The 20,459-nt window shown below is 36.8% G+C and overlaps 1 protein-coding gene across 1 annotated transcript; it reads left to right on the plus strand.

Moving 5' to 3' along the window:
• Positions 1–11,555: 11,555 nt before the first annotated feature.
• XB5789557.S (uncharacterized XB5789557 S homeolog) lies at positions 11,556–14,624 on the plus strand. Its single transcript, XM_018241672.2, has 3 exons — positions 11,556–11,888; positions 13,010–13,217; positions 13,946–14,624. Exons 1-3 carry the CDS (start codon positions 11,741–11,743, stop codon positions 14,370–14,372), a joined length of 783 nt encoding a protein of 260 aa, XP_018097161.1. The 5' UTR covers positions 11,556–11,740; the 3' UTR covers positions 14,373–14,624.
• The last annotated feature ends 5,835 nt before the right edge of the window (positions 14,625–20,459 follow it).

Genomic DNA, 20,459 nt, shown 5'->3' on the forward strand with positions numbered 1-20,459 from the left:
CATGAGACAAAATTGCAAGTGTTATTCACGCAGTAACTACCTAGCAATCTATAACTATAATTAACTGTACACGTACTCAAAAAAGTCCCTTATGATTTTTTATATCCATACTAAACACTTTCCTTAACATTTACTGAAGACATTTTTGCCATAAAACATTTCAATGAGTTAAGAGACATAATTTACAGATTTTTGAATATCATACACTAGATTTAGCTGCTGCAGTCTGGGAAGATTTTTTTTATCTATAGACATCTGAGGACTGCCCTTGCAAAGATGTCATACTAGGTGCCTATATGGTAAATGCAGCCTTGCCTGCTGTTCCAGTATACAAGGGGTGCTTGCCAACACATAACAAAACATTTTTTTACTAATGAAAAAAGAAAATTATCAAATACAAGCAAAGATAAATACCCACTTGCCATATCGGAATATATGGGCTATTTTAGCCCCAATCATAAATGTCATAAGTGCCTAATAGTGCCTGAACCAGTCCATTTTTCTGTTTTTACACAACATACTGTAAATCATCCACACTACAAACTAATTTATTAATCAAATTATGGAATCATGGTTTCTCATAAAAAACAAAAAAACAAAATCACATCTTCAGCTTAAAAAAATCCATTTCTCCATTATGCAATATATATATGTGCTATTGACTACTAGTAGGGAGATAATAAACAGTGGCTGGTTCCACAGAGATATGTTGGTATATATCATCAACAGCTCCAGCTTTAACAGATTATATATTTTCCACATTTGATTGCATGGTATTCTTTGTACAATAATAAATCTAGACACAGATAGGGGCAGAGTTAGAAAACCCTCGAATTCGACCCTCAAAGTAAAATCCTTCGAATTCAAAGGATTTTAGCGCAAAAGCTTCAATCGAACGATTCGAACGATTTTAAGCGATCGATCGAAAGATTTTTATTCAACCAAAAAAAACTTAGAAAAGTGCTGGGGAAGGTCCCCATAGGCTAACATTGGACTTTGGTAGCTTTAATTTGGTGAAGTATGAAGTTGAAGTTTTTTTAAAGAGACAGTACTTCGATTATCGAATGGTCGAACGATTTTTACTTTGAATCGTTCGAATCATTCGATTCGATTGAATTCGATCAAATTTGACCAATTCGATGGTCGAAGTACCCAAAAAATTACTTCGAAATTTTTTTATTCGAACTATTCACTCGAGCTTAGTAAATCTGCCCCATAGTGTTCAAAAACAATTAGTATAAATATACAGCATGGGGGGTTTAGAGGAGGAGATATTTTAACTACATTACGGAAATGAGAAGTTTGTTGGATTTTTTACTTAGAGACGGTTAGCACTGGGAATGAATTTTATATTTGATGTAACGTGCTTTATTTAATTCATATATAAATCTATAAATTGATACGTATCGATTTATCCTATAATGGCTGTAACTGCCTTGGTTTTACCCCAGAACATGGACTTTATTAGAGGCTGAGTGATTTCATGGTCAAGTGGGTTTGTCTGGGATACCTTAAAGGGCATGTAAAGACAAAAAAATAATGAAAAAGAGACCTATCTCCACTATACTTTAATTAAAAAATGTGTACCGTTTTTATAAGAAACCTGACTGTATGCAGTGAAATTCTCCCTTCATTTACTGCTGTGGATAGGAATTGTCAGACGGTCCCTAACTGCTGAGCAGGGAAACAATCATACTTATGAACAGCAGGGGGAGCCCCCGCCTTACTTACCAGCCATGCAGAACTCAATCAGCTTTGTTTATGACGATCCCTAAGCAGCCCAGACCACACTGAGCACGTGCACAGTCTTAGTCTTGTTTAACAAAGTTACAAGATGGTGACCCCCTGTAGCCAACTTTAAAAGCATAAATTATTTGTTTGATTAGGCTTGTGGTGCAGTAAATTCATTCTATATTTAGTATACAAAATACAGCATTTCTAGCATTATTCTATTTTAGACTTTACATGCCCTTTAATGAGATACTGATCTATTAATGACCCTGCTCAACCATGATTGGTTTTAACTGATGGGAGAGTACATCTGAAAATGTATATATACATGGAGATATGTGCTCTCTTTCTCTTGGAATTGCCTAGGATTAAGTGCTGGGTAAGCATGAAATGTGTTAGGCTCCATGTGGGGATATTATTTGTGATTTTAAATGATGTAATAAATGTATACATTTTAATAGCATGATTATAGAGTACTGGATTTATTGGACTTTAAAATGTTACTTTGTACTTAAGAGTGCTGCATCAATTCTTGGCAACCTTTTGGATTTAGTATACAGGAGTAAATATAAGTACAAGCATGTTTGTAAAGTGAGTAATTAATAAAATCTTTTTTCCCCATATTGAACACTTCAAACATGAATGTCATCTAATAGCACACATTCCAATAACCTACTAAGTCACTTTTTTTTTTGAAACAGGCTTTTTACAAACTTATAAAGAGACATCCTATGACTTAATATTGGGATTTTTGACGGGAAAAATATTGGCGTATAGTATGATCATAAATCTTTTTTATGACAACATGATTGCATTTCTTTATTTCAGCATATATAGTTTAAGAGATGAATAAATAGAAATATTCATATACAGTGATATTGACAACACAAAGAATTGCATTTGGCTATTTACAGTGTAAAATCACTGAGAAAAAACAATCCCAGTCCCTGTGTACATTGAGTAACTTCCCTTATCTCAAATATATTTTGCCATTTAAAAAATTCAGTGCAAATATATTTTTAGGGTTTTCATTCAGCAGGTCTGAGGTGAGAAATACTTCTGAAACTGTCGGCCAAGCCTTGTTAAAGTTATTAAAATATCCTGCTTAAAAAAATTTTTTGCACATATCTGTGCAAAAATGGATTGATGTAATAATAGTAATTACCCTAAAAATATTCTTTCAGTTTAAAAAAAAATACTATTCCTAAATCTGCTTTCAGTATGGCAGTTCTTGTCCATTCAAACTTAAAGTTTACCGCACAACTTCAAGTTAATGTACATGTCTAGTGCTGGAATATATACCATATATTATTTTTGCTTTAAAGGAGAAGGAAAGGTTAAATCTAAGTAAGCTTTATCAGAAAGGTCTATATAAATACACCAGTAACCCCTCAAAGTAATGCTGCTCTGAGTCCTCTGTCAAAAGAAACACAGCATTTCTTTCCTTCTATTGTGTACTCATGGGCTTCTGTATCAGACTTCCTGTTTTCATCTTACACTTTCTTGCCCCGGGCGTGAGCATGCTCAGTTTGCTCCTCTTCCCCCTCCCCCTCTGCTGTAATCTGAGCCCAGAGCTATGAGTGAGCAAGGAGAGACTCAGGCAGGAAGTGATGTCACACCAAGCAATATGGCAGCTGCTATCCTAAACAAGCAGAGAGAACTTCTAGAGCTTTTTACTCAGGTATGGTAAAACATTATTCAGAATAAAAATAGCATTCTAGCTTGCACTATTGCAGTTAATCTGTTGGCAATAAAATGCCTCCATAGCTTTCCTTCTCCTTTCAGGAGTGTCGATCTAGTAACCCTTACACTTATAGTTTGTTTTTAATAAATATTAACAAATAAATGTTGCAAATGTTATTCTCCCCAACTACATCAATTCCACTGGCAGAAACTTGTGTTCAGTACTTGGTGCCAAAGTGCAGAGCTGTGCATCAGGATTTGGGACCTGTGTGTTTGGCAGTGTTACTTCTGGCCCATGACTCCCTGGCAGTGATCTCCATCAGAAGCATGTGCACTGGATGTCATCCAGCTCAGCACCAGGGAAAGAGCAACAATGTGCAACTTGTTACTTTAATGGCATCTAGGGTTCTAAATATGTGACCACAGACTTGATGTAGGACAGAAGAGCACTGGGCTGATTTTTCTTAGAGTACACTTTCCATAACCATATAATTATTGCACCTCAATAGAATGGTGCCCACTGTACTGGGGGAAAGAATTTTTACATAGTTAAATCGAGTTGAAAAAAGACCAAAGTCCATCAAGTTCAACCCCTTCAAATGAAACCCAGCATCCATACATCACACACTGACACATCTATACACCATCTATACACCTATACCTATACTAACAGTAGATTTTGTAGATTTGATCTTAAAAGCATTAACAGAATCAGCCATCACAACAACATCAAACAGGACATTTGACAACCTCACTGCACTCACTGTGAAGAACCGACTACGCTGCTTCAAATGAAAGTTCTTTTCCTCTAGACTGACAGTCTACCCTTATAATTTAAGTGTTCCATCCCTCTAACCAGTTTAGTTGTACATCTCTGCACTCTCTCCAGCAGCCAAATTATCCAGTGGGCCAAGAGCACCCCCCCCCCCAAGTCCGACACTGGTGCGTGTACAAAGGAATATTTTGGCACTATACAAAGGATAAAATAACATAGTTTTAAACTCTGGTATTCCAGGCATTCCCTGTTTTTCTTACAACATGTCACCCACACAAGTATATAAATGCTGACACTTAGCTGGCATGGAAGATTTGTATATATTTGTACCCTATCTTTATCGGATTCCTTCTGTCTGATATGTATGTCCCTGTTAATCCTGAAACTGGCAGACACATATCGATCTTCCTTATTATCCACGTAAGAAGGAGCTTCTACATATATATTCAGAAACAAAACATCACCTAAATTAGGTGTTAGTACCATACTTTGGACAAAATATGTGTAACAGGTGGATGGGTCAGGGTCTTCCTAAACCTTCCCTTGGGTTACTATCCACTGGTTTCAGTACCTGGGCAAGGGGTCCAACTCCCAGCAACTGCCAGTAGGCACACTATAATTAGACTCTTTATCCTCAGGTGGGGCCTTCACTCACTCCAGGGTATGGAGGAAGGGATTACCATACTGGTATAAGCACACACAGTATTCACTCTTGATCAAATAAACTTTGGGCGTCAGTGGTTCTTTAAAACAGCAGAACATTTATTGAACTGGTGGTACACTTTATGAAGCAAGTAGTGGCAGCAGGTCATTTACACAAATGTATTACTCACAGATACTGTCTGATCCTTTGTTATATATCTGCCAATGTGTAAGCGTGACTTACTATGAAAATATAGCTAGATAGTACCATCTAGTGGTTTATAGTGTTAATTGCTGCGACAACTCTGATTTGATGTACAGGTATGTGATCCATGATCCGGAAACCCATTATCCAGAAAGCTCTTAATTACGGAAAGGACGTCTTCCATAGACTCCATTGATCCCAACTAAAAGATAATTCATCCTTATTGGAAGCAAAAGCAGCCTATTAAGTTTATTTAATGTTTACATGATTTTCTAGTAGACTTAAGGTATGAAGATCCAAATTATGGAAAGATCTGTTATCCAGAAAACCCCAGGTACCATGCATTCTGGATAACAGATCCCATACCCCATACCTGTACTTTATACATACTAAAAAAGATGCTAGATAGTTGCTAGATGTTTAAATCCAAATTGCACCAATAGTTATCCATATCAAACAATTAGCAACTTGCTATAATTGGTCTACGCTACAAAATGAAAGCAATGAAAACCCTAGAAAGTGATTTGAATAGATCAATGGTTTATGTGATAAACATTAAAAATATAATTCTGTGGGGCAGCATTAGATACATTTCTGCATCACTTTTTTATAATACCCATTGAAAGGGATAAACTAGATAAACTTATCCTGATGTGCTCATTATGCACATGCATGTGATGTTACATACAAGCCCATCAGGGCCACCATCAGGCACATTCGTGAAAAAAAACAAAGACTACTGTTCTGGAAAAGAATGAAGAAGACCGATCTGGAGAAGAATGAAGAGACTGTGACGGAAAAATATGGAGCTTCGGCAGAAAAAAAAAACGAAGAAGCCGAGACAGAAAAGAACGAAGAAGCCTTAAAAGAAGAAAAGAAAGAAGCCATGATGGAAAAGAATGAAGAAGACTGCTTGCTTAGGAGGATAAAGGCCAATTTCAAGGTAAGTTCCACTGAACACCAATGTTCTTTTTTTTTTTTTTGTTTAGCCCTCTGGCCACGAATGTTTTTTTTTAACTTGTACTGAGGGCTCTGGCCACCAATTTTTCTTTAATGTGTAGGGGCCCTGGCCTCCAATGTGTTTTTGAATGCCTGTTAACATGTCTTTCAGTCAGCATTTCTCTATCACATGTTACAGTAATCAAAACAATCAGTCCAGAGAACTGCATACACATATATTATAAATGTATCTTGAAAGTTGCTTAGAATTATATTTTCCTTCATAAGGCAAAGTTGTATTAGGGGTTTACAACCTAAATTGTGTGCGGTTGCTTTTCTTGTACTCCATCAGAGATAAGGATAATTATAAGATAGTGTGTAATGTATATATAATTACTCATTATCGCATTATGAGAGCTCAGCATTAACCTACAGGGGTCATTTATGACCTCTGAGGAAGTCTGCAGTTCAAAAAATAGGAACATTTGGCCCCTAAGATTTTTTATGTTGGCTCAAGGTGTAGAGGGTCGCAGTATCCCTGCAGCAGAACTCATCAAAGAGCTGTATTTAGGGAAATACATAGAGGGCTTTTGTCCTGTTCCTCCCGCTTTAGACAGACCCCTTGAGTGAGGGGGGTGGAATGCAGATAAGAACCTGTGGCTGGGAGCTGAGACGTCCTTTTCAGGGACTCACTATTTTCTAAATCCGGCCCATCTCAATACTAACCTAGAGATTCCTGGCCCACAGTATTTTAACATTAGGGTGCTGGCACACAAGACGATTTGTCACCTGTGGTTAAATGTTTACTACTGCAGGCAACAGATCTCTCAAAAATAACTTAAGATAACATTGAGATCTCTGCAAGTAAAACCAATTATTTGCAGCAATCTGGCTTGACCTCAGGAAAATGGCTCTCTTTGCAAGTGATTTGGTAATCCTATCTACAGCTAATGCAAACAATTACATATAAACAACCTTGCTTTGACTCCTGTGTCTCTTCCCATATCCACATTTCTGTAACAACACAACCCTGATCTTCTGCCTCTACCTGTCACTAATGGCCGTTCCTAAGGAATAATTCTGCTTTTCCACTTCAGCACACTATTCATGTGCCTCTCCTCTCTTTGGTAACCCCCATGAGGTCTTCTGCCCCTCCTTTCCTTGGTAACCCCCATAATCTCACCCTGCTCTCCTCTGTAGCTCCTATGAGTCTTCATGACACTTTGTCCCACATAATCCCCATAGTTTCTCTTCTCTTCCTGGTATCCCTATGATCCACCTTTTTTTTCTCCCTGGAGACCTTTAACCGGCTGCACCTACTGTCAGACTGGCCCACCAGAGTACCAGAGAAACTCCCAATGGGTACAGGTGCCAGAGGGCCTACCTGCTCAATTTGCAATGTGGCCTTGTATGCTTATATCTTAGTCATTAACCATTTCTCTATGACATCAAAGAAAATAATTGGAAAGAAAGGTAGAGGATAGTAGGAAAATAATGAAGCTGGAGTGAGGAGAAGAAGAAACATAATATGGAAAGTGGGCCGATGGTGTAAGCTTTTCTTGTGCCCCCCTGGCATCCCAGTTTGACACTGCCTGCGCCATATGTTCTTAACACCCTCCAGACTCCAGCACCCTCCAGATATCTCAGCATCCCTTCTAAATAAAAAACAAACTTAGGACTCAGGCCAAAATGACACACAGAACACCATCAATGTATATGCCTTCAATCTTTTATAGCTTCATGCTCTTATTCTACTCTTTCTTTTGCATTTTACTTCAGGAGTTCTAAGCTCAGTATATAATAAAAAAAATATCACAATAGCAGATCTAACTAATTAGGTGACACTCGTTAAAGAAATAGTAACATGAAAAATAGTAACATAAAAAAATGTTTTTAAAGTATAGTAGAACCCTCATTTTACATCCCCTGATTTTAAGTTTTCCCTCATTGTTTTGTGGTCCCATATATATATATATATATATATATATATATATATATATATATATATATATATATAGATATATATATAGATATATATATAGATATATATATATATATATATATATATATATATATATAGATATATATATATATATATATCCACTCACAAATGCTGACGCACACCAGGATTTTTCTTCAAGTGGTTAATTTTATTTCATCGACGTTTCGATCCCCAGGGGGATCTTTATCAAGATAACAATACACACAAATGTGAGAGTTTATAAAGACTCACCATTAGTGACCCAACACCAAAGCACCACCCACATATTCAATTAAGCAGGTTAACCCTTCGTGTATCTTGTGAGATAAACCCTTCATTGGCCTTATGAGGTGAATGGTCAGTTGTATAGAACAATCTGGAAAAGAAAGTGCATGGTGCCATAAATACATGTTATTTGATCCCTAAAATAGTCTAAAAAGATATATTAAAAAGTGTTACAAAAATCTATTTTTTTTAAAAAAGACATAGTATCCGATCACCATTTTAAAACATAGTATCAAAACATCATTTAAAAACACTATATTAACAGAATTTCTGTTTGCAAATGATTGTCTTCCAGTACTTTGTTTCAATTTACAGATTAAAGTGACAATACACCCATTTCGATTTATGTATAGAGAAAGCACATTATAGAAAAAGGTTATATGAACAATATTCGTTTAAACCGTTGGGAGCGACTGTATTTAGTGTCTTAATCCAATAAATCTCTCTCTGTGACAACAGGCGGTTCCAGTTACCTCCCCTATTGGGTTCAGGGACCATATCTATGCCCATGAATCTAAGTGTGGGTAATCTGTGTCCCATTTTTAGGTAATGTTGTGGTAAGGGTAAATCTGATTCGCCAGTCTCAAAAGCCCGCTTTATTGAGGACCTATGATTCCCCATACGTTCACGGAGCGTGTTCTGTGTTTTTCCCACATATGATAACCCACAGGGACATGTTATCATATAGACAACATGTGTTGTGGTACACGAAATGCGGTGTTTAATTTGTATTTCTTTTCCCGTATGTGGATGCCTGAAGACCATACCTGTTGTCATGGATCTACAGGTAGTACACCCTGCACATTTGTAGCAACCTTTTTTCAATTTGCTAATAGTATTGTCACCACTTGAGTAGCATCTAATGGGGTCTGATTGCATCAAAAGGTCCCTTAAGTTTTTTCCCCTTTTGTAGCCCCATAGGGGTTTCTTTGTTACACTTTGGGCTAATTTTTTATCACTTTGTAAGATCGGCCAGCTATTTTCTACAATGGATCTAATGGCATTAGAGCCCGAGGTGTAATTGCTAGTTATGATAAACCGATCTTGCCTCTTAGGTGCCTCATCTTGTTGTGGTGTCTGTTTTTGTGTTAGATGTTCACGAGCTTTATCGAGGGACGCGGTTAACGTGTTCTGACTATATCCCCTCTGTTTAAAGCGATGGAAGGTGTCCAATACCTGTTCCTCCCCTATAGTACAATCTGAATTGTTTCTCATAGTCCTTAAGAACTGTGAAAAAGGAACTGCTTTTTTAGAACTAGGGGGATGGTAACTTGTTGCATATAACAGTGTATTTCGGTCGGTAGGCTTACGGTATAGCTTGTATCCCAGGCCATTCTTATGCCTAAAAAGTTCGATATCCAAAAATTGGATACACTGTGTGTTATATGTAACAGTAAATTTTACAGGTGTATTCAGTGCATTAATCATAGGTCCTCAATAAAGCGGGCTTTTGAGACTGGCGAATCAGATTTACCCTTACCACAACATTACCTAAAAATGGGACACAGATTACCCACACTTAGATTCATGGGCATAGATATGGTCCCTGAACCCAATAGGGGAGGTAACTGGAACCGCCTGTTGTCACAGAGAGAGATTTATTGGATTAAGACACTAAATACAGTCGCTCCCAACGGTTTAAACGAATATTGTTCATATAACCTTTTTCTATAATGTGCTTTCTCTATACATAAATCGAAATGGGTGTATTGTCACTTTAATCTGTAAATTGAAACAAAGTACTGGAAGACAATCATTTGCAAACAGAAATTCTGTTAATATAGTGTTTTTAAATGATGTTTTGATACTATGTTTTAAAATGGTGATCGGATACTATGTCTTTTTTAAAAAAAATAGATTTTTGTAACACTTTTTAATATATCTTTTTAGACTATTTTAGGGATCAAATAACATGTATTTATGGCACCATGCACTTTCTTTTCCAGATTGTTCTATACAACTGACCATTCACCTCATAAGGCCAATGAAGGGTTTATCTCACAAGATACACGAAGGGTTAACCTGCTTAATTGAATATGTGGGTGGTGCTTTGGTGTTGGGTCACTAATGGTGAGTCTTTATAAACTCTCACATTTGTGTGTATTGTTATCTTGATAAAGATCCCCCTGGGGATCGAAACGTCGATGAAATAAAATTAACCACTTGAAGAAAAATCCTGGTGTGCGTCAGCATTTGTGAGTGGATATACTAATTTTTTCCTGTTCAGCACCCAGGTATTCGTACTCACAGTGTGTGCCCAAGCCTTTGCATATGTATATATATATATATATATATATATATATATATATATATATATATATATAATGCATAATACATTTCCATGATTTTACATTTTCCTGGATTTTACACCATTCTTTTCTGGTCCTGAAAAATGTAAAATGGGGTTCTACTGTATTTCAAATATAATGTACTGTTGGCCTGCACTGGTATAACAGTTGTGTTTGTTTGGAAACTCTACTAAAACTCACTAAAAAATGCTGGATTGGTGTATGCAGGATCTCCTACATTTTTATATTAACTATAGTACCGTGTTAAAAGCAAAAACACAAACTTTACCAGTGTATAACAACAATATCACTACATTATATTGTAATTACTTTGATTTTTGGTGTTACTGTTCCTATAAAGAAACTGGTGTACAATTAAACACAACTATGTAACCTCAACAGCAAACATTAGCAGTCAAATAGATTGCCCTAAAGAGTTCTATTGGGAAGAAACCTCTCCATTAAAGGAGAAGGAAAGCTATGGAGGCATTTTATTATTATTTATATATTAGCTGCAATAGTACAAGCTAGAATGCTATATTTATTTTGCAGAATGCTTTACCATACCTGAGTAAAAAGCTCTAGAAGCACTCTGTTTGTTTAGGATAGCAGCTGCAGTTTTAGTTTTGTTTGACATCACTTCCTGCCTGAGTCTCTCCCTACTCACTTATAGCTCTGGGCTCAGACTACAGCAGAGAAGGGAAGGGGGGGGGGAGCAAGCTGAGCATGCGCAAGCCCTAGCCCTGGAGGTTTAAGCTGAAAACAGGAAGTCTGATACAGAAGCCCATGTATACACAATAGAAGGAGAGAAATGCAATGTTTCTTTTGACTCAGAGCAGCTTTACGTTGAGAGTTTACTGGTATATTTATATAGACCTTTTTTGAAAAAGCTTACTTAATTTTAGCCTTTCCTTCTCCTTTAATACATTGTTTATTACTAAACCAAGTCATAAGTAATACTGTTCGCTTGTAGTGCTTCTCATTCCTTTGGCAACTGAATAAGAGAAGTCAGTATACTAAGCTATTGCAAAAATGCAGTTAGATTCCAACACAGAGATAAAACAGATGGAACAAAGCTCTTCCCACCCATATGTTCTTATGATCTGAAGCAAGAACATAAGGCTGCACTCTTTGTAAAAAATTAACCAACATAGTAAAGTCCGATAAATCAACTAGATCTAAGCTCCTGTTCGGCACATCTCAGAGCAACCATGTCTGATTTTACTAATGCCAGTGAATATGAAAAGCAGTTTGATCCTAGGCTGTATTTGGAAACATATTTTCATTTAGGATCAGGAAGTCTAGCAGATGATTTCTTGAGGTTCACTCTTGGAAATTTCCACAAGACTTTTACAGAAGGTATGTACTTACTTTGTAAACATGATTTTCTATGAAAGAGGAAAATGTAGATTTACTTTATTCATTTGTTAAACTACATCCTGTTTTTTAGCATTTGTTTTAAGTTTCGCTTGCATTCAGAACTTGCCTTTACTGCATGTTGACAAATGAGCATGGATGTCACAATCAACCTTTGTATCACAGTCAGAAACACTAAAATACATAATGATGTTTCTTTGTGCACATACAGTACTATACTTCCAGCTGATTGCTGCAGCGTTTTCCTCGCTCTTAAGCTAATGACACATGTAACATTTGCTCAATGTGATGGAATGCCACCTCTTGTGCTACCTGTCATCAAAGAAAATGGCAACAGCCTCTTAACAACAGTGAGCTATTTGCCTTCTACAGGTCCTATAATATTTCCCAGAGATCACATTTCTTTTAACATGTGTATATGTACAATGAGGTTTAGAATACAACTCTCTTAATATGAAATGTGTATATTGTCTTTAACAGCAAAGGTAAAATTAAGTGAAATAAATTCATAAATTGTAATTTTCACTACTGCATTTAAAATATATTCTCCAGTTGCATGTATTTGTGCAAGTTTTTGGGTGTATTCAGCAACATTGTGGTCAATTGTGCTGACAAAAGGAGAAATAAAAACAGTGTCCCTGCTACATACAGTAGGTATACCAATTAGCCAACCTAGGTCTAAATATGTGACATTCACTACTTTATCAGGTCCTATACTTCTTAGTGATACCAAGCTTGCTCTCTTTTTTAGTTGTGTTAGTTTATTGTTAAATATAACTCATATAGCATGATATATTCCTCAACATTTTACACAGCTTATACTTCAGGGGGCAAATTTATTAAGGGTCGAATGACATTCGAGTTTTTTTTATCAGAGAAAAACTTGAATCGTACAATTCGAATTATGGGGTCGGAACTATTTGGTTGAATATTAAAAATTTTAATTTTCTACATCTGCGCTTGCTTTATTGTCTGCAAAGCATCATTTATTATGACTGGAGGCTGCTCATTCTTACATTCAAGCTCCAAACATTTATTTAGCTCATTTATTTTAACATAGGCCACGCTGACATAGATCAAACTCTAGCTGTGTTTCCTATTAGGTGAAGTGAAGGGAACGACACTAATTGATATTGGGACTGCACCCTCCATATACCAGCTACTATCTGCCTGCGAATACTTTCAGGATATTACCGTCACATGGTACACTAACAGAGAGCTGCAAGAGTTGCAAAAATGGCTGAATAAAGACCCGGGAGCATTTGATTGGTCTTCGACAGTAAAACATGTTTGGGAACTAGAGGGGAAAAGGTATTACTAGCTAACCTTTCTAATATATGTGTTTCTGAATTATTTTATATTCTGCTATACAAGTGGAAATTATACATAAAAAAAATTTGAATTAACAATTACAGTACATCCACACCTCCAAACCCAAGATTCACATATATTGCTCTGTTGCCTTGGAATTATATTGCAAAAGGATCAATATATATGTAAAAAGTATAATTTGTAACAAAAAAATTAACTGTCAACTCATCTTAACAGATAATATACAAAAATCTCAGAGATACAGTATTTCCTCCTTGGGCAATCAGTTACAGAGACCTGTGGTTTTCTGTACATGGTAATAGCAAATCTGTGTTAAGGTTGAATTTAAGTACACTAAATTTTAAAATAGTTTTTTAAAGAAAATTATTTAGTGTGAGGGAGGGGCCAAGGACACCAAAAAGTTGTTTACAATGTATTTTGAGTGCCAGCCCCATTGCTGTAGGTGAAGTAGCCTGAAACATCAGTATTACTAGTTGTGTAATTGCTTACACAATAAAACAAATACAGTATGTGTGCATATCTAAAGTCCATGACTGCCAAACTGATCTTTGAACTGTTTCGTTTAGAATGAATACCATCACTACATTGTTTGAGTGGAATGTGCGACAAATTACTATTTTATTTCATTCATTTAAAAGGTACAGTTTTTGTAAGAAAATAACTTGCATCCTATTAATGCATGATCTATTGATTTAATATTTTTGCAGAGGAATGCTGGAAGAAAAGGAAGAGAAATTAAGAGGAATGATTAGGCAGGTTTTACTGTGTGATGTTAGTAAAAAGAATCCATTGGAGCCTGTTACATTGCCCAAAGCTGACTGTCTTATATCAACTGTATGTCTAGAAGCTGCCTGCCGCAATTATGATTCTTACAGAACAGCACTGAAGAATCTTTCTACACTGCTCAAACCAGGTGGTCATCTCCTGTTGGCTGGAGATTTGGGAGCCAATTACTATGAGGTGGGCTCTAATAAAGTCTTCTCTCTTCCTGTAAATGAGACATTCCTGCGCAAAGCGGTGAATGAGAGTGGCTATGTTATCAATAAGCTGGTTTCTTTTGGGAAGCCAGAAGATGCTGGGTATGATACTTCAGATTATGAAGGATTTTACTTTATTCATGCACAGAAATGCTAGTTTGCATTTGCATCATATGACAACTGCTTGGTCATTTTATCATATGACAGCTGATTATATAAAATGATAAACTGCATTGCTTACTTCCATAAACTGTCATTGGAAGTAATACAGATTATAATAGATTTTACTCTAATCAAGCACAGCAATGCTACTTTGCTCATTTAATCATGACAACTAATTGTACAAATGAAAAGCAAACTGCATTGCTTACTTCCATTAAACTGTTATTAAAGGTTAATAGCAACTCTGTCTTTGAGTCTTCCATTTTTTTCATTGGGCTAATTAGATTCTTCATAGATTCAATAAGGTAGCCAGAAATGCTTTAAATAAAAGTCACAAATACAGTTTTACTAGATTATGGGGCAGATTTATTAAAGGACAAGTAACTTCAAAAAAATTTTTTTAAAAATTCGTTAGTATACATCGAAAAATAAACACCAACACAAATTAAACTTTTAAATTGCAAAGCCTTTATTTAAAAATAACTTACTGAAAAGGCGACAGGGAGACCATCCATTCTGCAGCAGTTGATCTCTCCTGGCCAATCTGCCGGCAAGATGGGGTAGCACTTCTAAGTGATGCACATGTCGTATCCCCCAGCCCACAGTCGTCGCCATTGCCTGCCAGTTGCTCCCCACTTTCCAGCATTGCTCCTGCATCTCTCCTGGCATGTTTTTTTCTTCCCGCACCCCCCAGCCCCCACACTGTGCTGCCCCGTCTCCATCCTCCGCCAAACAAAATCTTATTCCCTCCGTCGCTGTTTCAGTGCTGCGCCAGTTTATACCTCTATTTCTGTGTCGGCGCTGGGCTGGTATTTCTCCAGTCTGCAGTAGGTCTTGCCGTGCAGTTCTCATCGGAAAAAAGGTGAGAGCTTGCAGAGGGAAATTCCACTGCTCTCTTCATTCACTTGTATAGTGAAAGTGAGAGTTCACAGTTTCTAAAAATTCCATACAAAGGAGTGGAATTTCACGGACAAGCTGTAGGGACCTCTAATTTATATTTTCATAAATATGCCCCTATGTATGCTTTTGAGAGAGCTAATGTCTGTCAGTTTTACTAGCACTGTCACAGTTCAATGTATTATTTTTCCTTCTAGCATTCGCAGTGCTCTCCAGGGCACATTTCTCTCGCTCTGATTTAAGTGTTCTCAAGTGTCTGTTCTCAATGGATCTTTTACACCTCCAAGGTCCTATACTCTTCTTCAAGAAATGGAAATATAACTCTGTAAAACAAAAACTCAGAAAATAAAAACAAAATTAGGAATTTCAAGAGATAAAACTAGAGTTTTTCCCCAAACCAACAATTTATATTACCTAAAGGTGGCCATAAACAGGCAGATTTAAGGTTTAGGGTCCTTTAGACCAATACGACAGCTTTATCTGCCCATGAATGCCTTTCGATGGGCCTCCATGGCCAGATGTCGATCAGGTAGGTTTAATTTTCCCCCTCCGATAAAGGACAGCATTGGCTAGTTATCCTCGTCCCGATAACGCAAATACTTATCATTGTAGCTTGGGCCGAACAATCGGATTAGTCCCATATAGCTCTGCCTTTGGTGGGTATATACAGGTATACAACAAACAATTAGGGGTACATTTACTTAGCTAGAGTAAAGGATTAGAAGGAAAAATACTTAGAATTTCGAAGTATTTTTTGGCTACTTCGACCATCGAATTGGCTACTTCGACTACGAATCTAACGATTCGAACTAAAAATTGTTCAACTATTCGACCATTCGATAGTCGAAGTACTGCCTCTTTAAAAAAAATTGACTACCTACTTCGCCACCTAAAACCTACCAAGCACCAATGTTAGCCTATGGGGAAGGGCCCCATAGGCTTTCCTAGCAATTTGTGATCGAATGAAAATAGTTTGATCGATGGATTAAAATCCTTCGATCGAACGAATTGCGGTAAATCCTTCGACTTCAATATTTGAAGTCAAAGGATTTAACTTCGATGGTCGAATATCGAGGGTTAATTAACCCTCGATATTCGACCCATAGTAAATGTGCCCCTTAGACTATTTTAATAGGGGATCTAAACCCACAAAATGATTTGATGTAGACTTACTCAGAGTAAGCACAATCAGCACTGTCACAATTTACATTAATTTTATGTTTTGTTATTGCTGAGATAACCCTCAGTGATCTTAATGTCTATGCACTTCGTGTATACGCGGCTAAATCTTAGGGCGGATGATTCTCTGATCATTGAGAGCTGTTAAGTCAAAAAGCCTAGTATAAGCAGTATTAATTTGCAATATTTTAAAATCTACTTAGTAAAGAAAATGAATGTAAATTGCATATGTTCTTATGGTATCACAAACTGAGACACTATTGCTTATAAAACATGCATTACTCTACTAATAAAATGGCATCGTAATGCTAAACATACCACAGGGAGTACATTTTTAGTAAAATACACATGTACTTCGCTTTGTTGGTGAATTTTCATAAATCTTCTTGAAGAGCTGCCAACCATGTTTTTCAGACCAAATCCTGTGACCTTACTTCAATAGCTGAATTGATGAAGTTTAAAAAGTGATCATGAAGAGCTGCAGACTGTGTGTTTTTAGGCCATATCATGAGACCTTACTCCAGTGGCTGGGTTGGGAGCTGGTCTGAATTTCCTGCCACATCAAATGACCAAGCTGGGATTTTCCAGAACAAGTTCTGTGCTTTTCATGTCCATCTCACTACAACAAATTCTGTACCAATCAAATGTCACTTCCAAAACAGATTAATTCTCCCTGCATATAGGACCAGAAAACAATAATTTTCTTTACATATTGTGCATACTTCATTAAACTACTGACGCTTACCCCCCATTCCCTGAATATGAGATGGTGGTCTTGCTTATGGTACAAGAAGCCTTTTAGAATATAAATAGTTGGGTGACAAGATGTCCAGTACAATGCAATTTGTTTTATTTAGTATGACCTGTGTATCACTGTTAGTAGAAAAAGGTATCACAGTACTGGATGTTATTTATAATTAGAGTAGCCATGCTATACGGACAGAAACTGCTTAAAGGGGATCACAGAAATTAACATTTCCATTTCCAAGATACTTGGGAACAAGGTGCAAGGAGGTAGGTGGGGGACACTGCTTTGTTTGAAATAACATTTGATCAGAGCCAGAGATGAATTAAAATGAATTATTGCAATGATTTAGAATTTAATACTGTTACATTGTTGTTTTTTTTTAATTTTCCCAAATATCTGACCTGCCACATTAGTTGTCATTGCTGATAGTACAACATTGACTGTTAGTCATAACCAGAGAAATACTGCAACTTGTCAAAATAAATATACCCAGTTTGTGTCCTATACCTGAAAACCTTGACTGTGCCAAATACAATTTTGCTAAGGCTAGGGCCACATGACATGGATCTCGGCCTGTGGAAAAATGCAGGCAGAGAATCCACTGCCCCTTTTCTGCTGCGCTTCCTGCAATTATTTCCTCCGCTCAGGTGCAGGCAGTGTATTTCAGCAGGGGATTATTGGCCTGACGTGTGGTCCCTAGCCTAAAAACTGAAGGCCTATGTAGAGAACAAATCCAGACACATGATGCTTCTGCCTCAAAACACAAAAAACCTTTGTGCAAAGTCCAGTTTACAAATAAGATAAAGGCATTTTCTAACCACAAAAACCAGAGAGCCCAAATCTACTGACAAAATCTAAAAATAAATGTTGCCTTGGGATACAGGTATCTTCTGTAACTATACCGCAAGACGAGTTTATAAAATGAAACCAAAGTAGCAGGGATTAAATAATCCCATGGACTCATCGCCCACCGCTATTCCGATCATGGGTCCTGTCAGCAACCTAGTACTTTAGTCAGCTATGCCCAAAGCTCATTCATTTTAGGACTTTAGCAGTAAGCAGGCCCAGCTCTGAAAAGAACAAAGTTTGATGCTGGCAAGAAGCGATAAGGATTAAGACGGCTGATCCTCACCTTAAGCAGAATTTTATTAACAATTGGTCATTATATTGGGACTTTTTTGACTCTTCAATCAAACTCCGTTCACTTGGACTGCTGCATTTATAATTGTAGTTTGTATCTCATTTCAAAATATTTATTTTCATTTGTGATGTGTTTGTAGTCACTTACATGTTCCGGCATTTCCTTAATATCTTTCTTATTCTACTTTCAAAATTAGCTGAGCATTATTACGTTAATATGTTTTGTTTTACTTTTGTTGGTTTTTTTTTTTTTTTTTTTTTTTTTTTTTTTACTTAGCTCTAATATCAGCTTAGGTGTATTCTCCATCATCAAATTCTTCTAGGACACCTAACTCCCTAAGCTGTATAAGATTGTGTTATAGTCCTTCAATGGACCAATGTTATATCTTGCTTGCTTTTGTAAAACCCAATAAAACTTTTTAAAACACAAGAAAGAAAAAAAAAAAAAAGAAAAAGAAAAGAACAAAGTTTGAGAATGCCAACCATAGGTTTGCAGATAGCTGAATGTCTATGAAATCCAACCAGCCTCTATAGGCCCCTAATAAATTTCAGGGAGAGGGGGGTTAGACTGCTCCAAACTCACCCCACATGGTGCTCCTCAAAGAAACCTCCGCTGAATGACCCGGGTGCTACTTGAAAAGATAGAGCAAGTGGCACTCCGGGTAAAAAAGGTGGTTTATTGCAACAGGTTACAGACCAACATCACCTGACTCCCTTAATCATAGGCTTACAAGTTCTCCTTTGTCACTTTCTTAAATAGGCCACACAACAGTGGCCCCAATGTATATAGATGTACAAACATATTTATATCCCCAAATATAAAATACATTTTGTTAATACTTATTAAAAACCAAAACCAAAATATTTGGGCACCCAGTTTAGTCTCTTCGGCTGTATTTAACCAGAAAGGCGATTGGCTCTCCTTTAAGCGAACTTTCAAATGTGGATCCACGTCCTGTAAAACCTGCAATGTAGTTGATGTAAGTCATTGTTTTTCTTCAAACGTTACAGGTTTGATGTACCAAAGCAAAGGTTTCTACAATTGTAATTCGAAACGGATAGTTTACCTTTTAGAGTGCAAATGCTGTATGAAACAATATGCTGGTCATTCCATTCGGTGTTTGAAAGATAGAATAAGATAATACATCAGGGCTATTGAAAGAAAGAGGAAAAATCACCCATAGGTAAACATTTTTCATTATGTTCTCCAAGGGAAGTTCAAGATCTTGGAGTGAATGTTATAGAACAGGTAGATATTTCCTTGAGAGGAGGTGACATTTTGCACCCCCTGAATTTAAGAGATGCTTTCTGGATCTTGGAGCTTGATACCAGGATACCAAAAAGGCCTTAACACCAGACATGACATTGCATATTTATATTGATATAGTTAATAGGACAATTATACTGATGCAGATGATGGGATATGGAATTTTTTTACATTAATGTATACGTACAGATATAGTACAAATTATGTAACTTTATACTTTTTGTAATTGACACAAATTTAATTTCTTATACCTTTAGTGTGCATCCAGTATGCTCCGTCGATATGTTCCAGAATAGTGGTATATTTACTAAGGTTCAAAACAGGTACTTTCTCAGTTTAATAATCCAAAATCACATTATTTTGTGATTTTTGTTTTTGGTCTTAACTGGTTAACTGGTACTTTAATAAGTATTAATAAAATGTATTTTATATTTGTTAGGGATGCACCGAATCCAGGATTCGGTTCGGGATTCGGCCAGGATTCGGCCTTTTTCAGCAGGATTCGGATTCGGCCGAATCCTTCTGCCTGGCCGAACCGAATCCTAATTTGCATATGCAAATTAGGGGCGGGAGGGAAATTGCGTGACTTTTTGTCAGAAAACAAGGAAGTAAAAATGTTTTCCCCTTCCCACCCCTAATTTGCATATGCAAATTAGGGTTCGGATTTGGTTCGGTATTCGGCCGAATCTTTCGTGAAGGATTCGGGGGTTCGGCCAAATCCAAAAAAGTGGATTCGGTGCATCCCTAATATTTGGGGATTTAAATATGTTTGTAAATCTGTATACATTGCATTTTTATATAATTCATGAAGGGGCCACTGTTGTGAGGCCTATTTAAGGAAGTGACAAAGG

Source organism: Xenopus laevis, chromosome 7S, assembly GCF_017654675.1.
Source record: "Xenopus laevis strain J_2021 chromosome 7S, Xenopus_laevis_v10.1, whole genome shotgun sequence".
Lineage (NCBI taxonomy): Eukaryota > Metazoa > Chordata > Amphibia > Anura > Pipidae > Xenopus > Xenopus laevis.

Coding starts and splice junctions, on each gene's coding strand:
- XB5789557.S (XM_018241672.2), top strand. CDS start 11,741: ATGTCTGATTTTACTAATGCCAGTGAATATGAAAAGCAGTTTGATCCT. Junction 11,889..13,009: donor CCACAAGACTTTTACAGAAG/GTATGTACTTAC, acceptor GTTTCCTATTAG/GTGAAGTGAAGGGAACGACA. Junction 13,218..13,945: donor TGGGAACTAGAGGGGAAAAG/GTATTACTAGCT, acceptor ATATTTTTGCAG/AGGAATGCTGGAAGAAAAGG.